Source organism: Apis dorsata, unplaced genomic scaffold (genome assembly GCF_000469605.1).
Source record: "Apis dorsata unplaced genomic scaffold, Apis dorsata 1.3 scaffold_162, whole genome shotgun sequence".
NCBI classification, from domain to species: Eukaryota; Metazoa; Arthropoda; class Insecta; order Hymenoptera; family Apidae; genus Apis; species Apis dorsata.
This window is the reverse complement of record NW_006263451.1, coordinates 887,830-893,438: the sequence shown is the minus strand read 5'-3', so window position 1 is coordinate 893,438 and position 5,609 is coordinate 887,830. Positions and strand designations below refer to the sequence as shown.

The following is a 5,609-nucleotide window of genomic DNA, read 5'->3' as shown; positions in this document are numbered from 1 at the left end:
TTTTTACTTTGCCTAAGTCATGTTCTTATTCTGGATAGTGGTTGTAATTATGACGATCTTAAATATAATTTTATTTTTTCAAAAGTCTTTATAATTTTTTTCGGAATAAATATAAAATTAGAAAATTTATAATTTTTTTTTAATTATATTTCTTAATTTTTTTTTAATAATACAATTTAATAATACAATTATTATATTGCATATCATAAAATTCATAATTTAATAAATTTATATTTATANAGTTTTTTTATTAATTCTTTAAAACAAAATTATTTTATAAAATACAATTAACATAAAATATAATTAAAAAATATAATAAATAAATTTCTTGACATCACTTTATATGATAAATATGCAATATAATTTTTTTTATACAATAATCATTATTAGATTTTATAAATTTAATTAATTGAATAAAAGTACATTTTTTTTTTTAATATATAATAATTATAGAAATTACAATATAATTAAATATTCAATTAATGAAACTACAATTATATATATAATTAAATCTAAATTTAAATACAAATTTTACATTTTTAGTATCACAATTTTTCTTCTAATAAAATTCTGAATAAAAATTAATCATAGAATTTCAGAAAATTTGAGATTGATAAATATTATTTTCTGATAAACTATTTTTTAAATAAATTATAATTTTAAATTATAGTTTTTATTCCAATAAATCTGATGGTACATTATCTGGTAATTTAACCCCATATATTGTTCCTATATAAGATGCTATTTTGCAACCATATTCTAAACAATGTTTTGGTTTCCAACGAGCTAAAACACCTGCTAAAAAACCAGCAGCCAAAGCATCATCAGCATCTATTGTATCAATAACAGGAATTTTTGGTTTAATTGGGAGTACCTAAATAAACAAATTTTTATTCAATCTTTTCATTTAAAAAATTGATTTTTTTTTTTATTTTTAACATACTTGAGCAGATTGACTTTTTCCCCAAACAGCAATTGTTGGAGCAGATGTACCTTGAGTCATAACAAATACTCCCCCATGACGTAACCAATCTTTTTTGACTGTATTACAAACATTAATTGTAATTCTTTTTAAACTATTTAATAAAAATGGTATATCTGATACATCATCATATGTAATATTTAATGATTGAGCTAAAGCTTCCATTTCTCTTGAATTACCAAATACAATATTTGAATGTCCTACCATTTCACAAACTGCTGTACGAAAATCCTATAAGAGATAATATGTTGTTAATAACGAATATATATATTTTATACATATGTTAAAGTACTATAATATAAATATAATAATCTCGTTTTTTTCATTAATTAATTGACATTATTAATCAAATTCTAGAATATTTATTTACATTAAATATATATGTCCCACTTATATTAAAAGCTATAATTATATCTTTTTCTTCTGCTTGTTTAACAAGTTCTTTTATTACAGAAAAACTATGAGGTATGAAAAATCCTTCAATATATATTATTTTTATTCTATCAAATGATAAATTGCATGCTTTAAGATCATTTAAAGTATATTTAGCAGCAGCTCCTACATTTGCAACAAGACTACGATATAGTTCACTTATCAATACTATACATTGTCCTGTACTTAAATTTGAATGAATTGCATATCTGCAAAAATATATATATTTAAAAATATATATTATAATGAAAATAAAATAAAGCAAAGAATTTAAAGCATCTGCAAACCTAGCATCCACACCTGCTGACTGAACTAAACTTTGTAACATTATTCCTTTACAATCATTACCAATTGCTCCAGAAAAAATACAATATTGATTTTGAAAAGTTTCATCATAAAGCCATTGTATAATTCGCATTGTATTTTGTGCTGATCCTCCAGGATAGACTACCTGTTTTGATCTATTTCATTATATTATTAATAATCTCTAAGTTTTGAATAAGTTTTTTATATAATAACAAAAATCTAATATTTTTAATAAATATTAAAATAATTTAATTTACATTATATATTTTTTATATATAAAATAGTAATAACGATTATTATTTTCTGATAAACTATTTTTTAAATAAATTATAGTTTTAAATTATATACTTAAATATACTTATGTTTATTTAAAATTATGAAAAAAAAATATTTATACAAAATATAAAATGTAACAATTATTAATAAATATACTTATTAACTCTTGCGGTATATCTGCCAATAATTCTTGCATTTTATCTTCAGAAAATTCTACTTCTCCATCTACATTAAGATTATATTTTTTTAATAAATCATTATTTTTTATTTTTACAAACATATCTAATAAAGGATTGCCAAAAGCAATAATTGCAGGAGCATTAAGATTTTTAATAGATTCTCTTAATGGTTTATCTTTTTCAACCATTTTTATTAATAAGTTTATAAGTTTTTTATATTACATTTATGAACAAAGTTTTTTTGTGTTCAAAGAATTTGTGTTCAAAAAATTTTTAAATTTTACTTGTAACACATCGAATATGATTATTAAATACATAGATTATTGTTTAATTTTTCTTATTTCTTATTTATTTCTAAAAATAGTAATAAAAAAGTAACTATAATATTTATCTTTATTGTTTGAAGATATAAATAAATTTAAAACATTTTTTTCATATCGTATTAATATTTTAATATACTTTTAAAATTATTCATTTTTGTTATAACAAGAAATAATAAAAAAAATGAATGTATCTTATATTTTTGTTTTCAAAATTGGCATAAAGGTTACTTTACAAAGTAGTTTTACAAAAATATAATTATTGTTTTTTATTAAATATATAATAATAAATTTTTATAATTATTTTCATTCATATTTATATAATTATGGTACTCATATTTTAGTAAAAATATATACAAATTATTATTATATTATTCTATTCTATTTTGATATGAATTACCATGTCTTTATTTAATTTTATATATATAATACATTATTATGTTATATTTTGTTATATAAAATATATATTTAAGAATTTTTTTGTTACTTATTTTTTTTAAGATAATTAAAAATTATCATTATTACATATTAATACTTTATCATATGTGTGTATTAAAGTTACAAAATGGATGCGCATGTTGTAATTTGAATATAAGTAACATAACCATTGTGCATATGATATCTATATATTTTTAAATACAAATTAAATAAAAGAAATAAGTGAATTCTATATTTTAAAAATGGTTCGTAAAAAAATAGATAATCGTATTCGTATTTTAATTGAAAATGGTGTTATTACGGGATATAGAACAATGTTTATTATTATTGGTGAAAAAGCACGAGATCAGGTTTGATTATATATAATTTAATTGCAATTTAATAATAATAAATAATATTTATATTTTAATTTTTTTATTTAATTTTAATTTTAAAATTTAAAATATCACAATTTTTTATTAGGTTGTTTTACTACATCATATGTTATCAAAATCTATTATAAAAGCTAGACCCTCTGTACTTTGGTGTTATAAGAAAGAATTAGGATTTAGTAGTCACAGAAAAAAAAAAATGAAATCCTTACAAAAAAAAGTTAAATCAGGAAAGTTGGATGTTAATGAAGATGATCCATTTGAATTATTCGTTGTTTCTACTAATATACGATATTGTTATTATCATGAAACACATAGAATATTAGGAAATACATATGGCATGTGTGTTTTACAAGTAAGATTCTTTATTTGTTTTGATTTGATAAATATAATTAATTTAATTTTATTTTAAATATAATTAGCAAAAAATTAATTCTTAGGATTTTGAAGCTCTTACACCAAATTTATTAGCACGTACTATTGAAACTGTTGAAGGAGGAGGACTGATAATATTTTTATTACAATCAGTAAATTCTTTAAAACAACTATATACTATGAATATGGATGTTCATCAAAGATTTCGTACAGAAGCACATCAAGTATATTATTCACTTTTTTCTATTAATTTAAAGATAGATTTTGTTAATTATAAATTTAATTTTAATTAATTTATTTAAATTTAAGAAATAACTTTAAAAATTAATTTTCTAATATTTTATTTTAGAATATTATTGGTCGATTCAATGAAAGATTTTTATTGTCTCTTGCTTCATGTAAAAGATGTTTGGTTGTTGATGATCAATTAAATGTATTACCTTTGTCATCACATAATTTAAAAATTGAACCTATACAAAAATTATCTTCTTCTGAAACATTATCAGAATTAGATACATTAAAAGAGAGTTTAAAAGATACACAACCTATTTCTTCTCTTGTTAATTGCTGCAAGACACTTGATCAGGTTTAATACTAAAAGATATATTAAATATATTTATATGTATATATATATATATATATGAAATAAATGAAGAGTATTTTATAATTTATTTATTTTATATTGATTTATTTATTAAATGGTTAATTGATTTTATATTATATACATACATATTAATAATTTTCACATAAATATTAATATTTTCAGGCAAAAGTGCTTCTCAAATTTATTGAATGTATATCAGAAAAAACATTAAGATCTACTGTTTCTTTAACTGCAGCTAGAGGTCGTGGAAAATCTGCAGCATTAGGTTTAGCTGTTGCTGCTGCTATAACATTTGGTTATTCAAATATTTATATTTCAAGTCCAAGTCCAGAAAATTTAAATACATTATTTGAATTTATTTTTAAAGGTAAACATCAACAATAAATATTATTTTTTAGTAGAATATTTAATAGAATAATTTTATATTATTTTTAGGATTTGATGCATTAGGATATCAAGAACATCTTGATTATGGACTTGTACAATCTACAAATCCTGAATTTAATAAAGCTATTATACGTGTAAATATTTTTCGAGATCATAGACAAACAGTTCAGGTATAATATTCTTAATATGTAAAATTTTTTATAATAATTTTAAAATTATTTGTTAAAATATTAATATAAATACATTGATAAAGAAATCAATTTTTTTTAGTATATTCATCCAACTGATGCACATAAATTAAATCAAGCTGAATTACTTGTAATAGATGAAGCTGCAGCAATACCTCTTCCTTATGTGAAAGCTATGCTTGGTTCTTATTTAATATTTCTTGCATCAACTATTAATGGGTAATTATATCTTATATTTTAATTTTTAATTATTGTTCAATCATTTTATATAATCATAATTTATATGTGTTTTTAATATAATTTATATTAATATAATATTAACATAAATAATATATAATTTATATATGTTTTAATAGATATGAAGGAACAGGTAGATCTTTATCATTAAAACTATTACAACAATTAAGAAATCAAACCATTAGTTCAAATAGTCACGATAAACAAAGAAATGAAAAGATTATTATTGGAAGACAATTACATGAATTGACTTTAGAAGAATCTATTCGTTATAAACCAGGAGATTCTATTGAACAATGGCTTTGTGATTTATTATGTTTAAATGCTACAATAAATACACCTATATTATCTGGATGTCCATCACCTGATATATGCGAATTATATTACATAAATAGGTAACATATCTTATATAAATTTATATTATATAATTACATTATACATTATATATATTCTTTTTAGAGATACTTTATTTTCTTATCATAAAGCATCTGAATTATTCTTGCAAAGATTGGTA

At 19.7% G+C, this 5,609-nt stretch overlaps 2 protein-coding genes across 2 annotated transcripts in view; one reads left to right on the top strand and one right to left on the bottom strand.

The window, feature by feature from the left end:
- Positions 1-653: 653 nt before the first annotated feature.
- On the bottom strand, positions 654-2,542 carry LOC102677476 (adenosine kinase-like). The gene is made up of 5 exons (XM_006613772.2): positions 2,161-2,542; positions 1,702-1,875; positions 1,353-1,623; positions 944-1,213; positions 654-874 (listed from the first exon to the last, which is right to left on the bottom strand). The coding sequence occupies exons 1-5, from the start codon at positions 2,361-2,363 to the stop codon at positions 674-676; spliced, it is 1,119 nt and encodes a 372-aa protein (XP_006613835.1). The 5' UTR covers positions 2,364-2,542; the 3' UTR covers positions 654-673.
- A 476-nt stretch (positions 2,543-3,018) lies between these two features.
- The window catches only part of LOC102677333 (RNA cytidine acetyltransferase), a 5,131-nt gene continuing 2,540 nt past the window's right edge, over positions 3,019-5,609 (top strand). The window contains exons 1-9 of the mRNA XM_031509550.1: positions 3,019-3,283; positions 3,396-3,659; positions 3,745-3,903; positions 4,029-4,265; positions 4,446-4,650; positions 4,719-4,840; positions 4,941-5,077; positions 5,215-5,490; positions 5,555-5,609. The exon at positions 5,555-5,609 is cut by the window's right edge and continues 4 nt beyond it. Of these exons, the coding sequence (XP_031365410.1) occupies positions 3,176-3,283; positions 3,396-3,659; positions 3,745-3,903; positions 4,029-4,265; positions 4,446-4,650; positions 4,719-4,840; positions 4,941-5,077; positions 5,215-5,490; positions 5,555-5,609 (1,563 nt within the window). The 5' untranslated portion in view covers positions 3,019-3,175. The remainder of the gene's footprint in view (positions 3,284-3,395; positions 3,660-3,744; positions 3,904-4,028; positions 4,266-4,445; positions 4,651-4,718; positions 4,841-4,940; positions 5,078-5,214; positions 5,491-5,554) is intronic.

What these genes read in the sequence shown, in the direction of transcription:
- LOC102677476 (XM_006613772.2), bottom strand. Translation starts at nt 2,363, where the DNA reads ATGGTTGAAAAAGATAAACCATTAAGAGAATCTATTAAAAATCTTAAT. An exon ending in TTGGCAGATATACCGCAAGA is followed by an intron (nt 1,876 to 2,160) that starts GTTAATAAGTAT and finishes ATAATGAAATAG; the next exon opens with ATCAAAACAGGTAGTCTATC. An exon ending in TCAGCAGGTGTGGATGCTAG is followed by an intron (nt 1,624 to 1,701) that starts GTTTGCAGATGC and finishes ATATTTTTGCAG; the next exon opens with ATATGCAATTCATTCAAATT.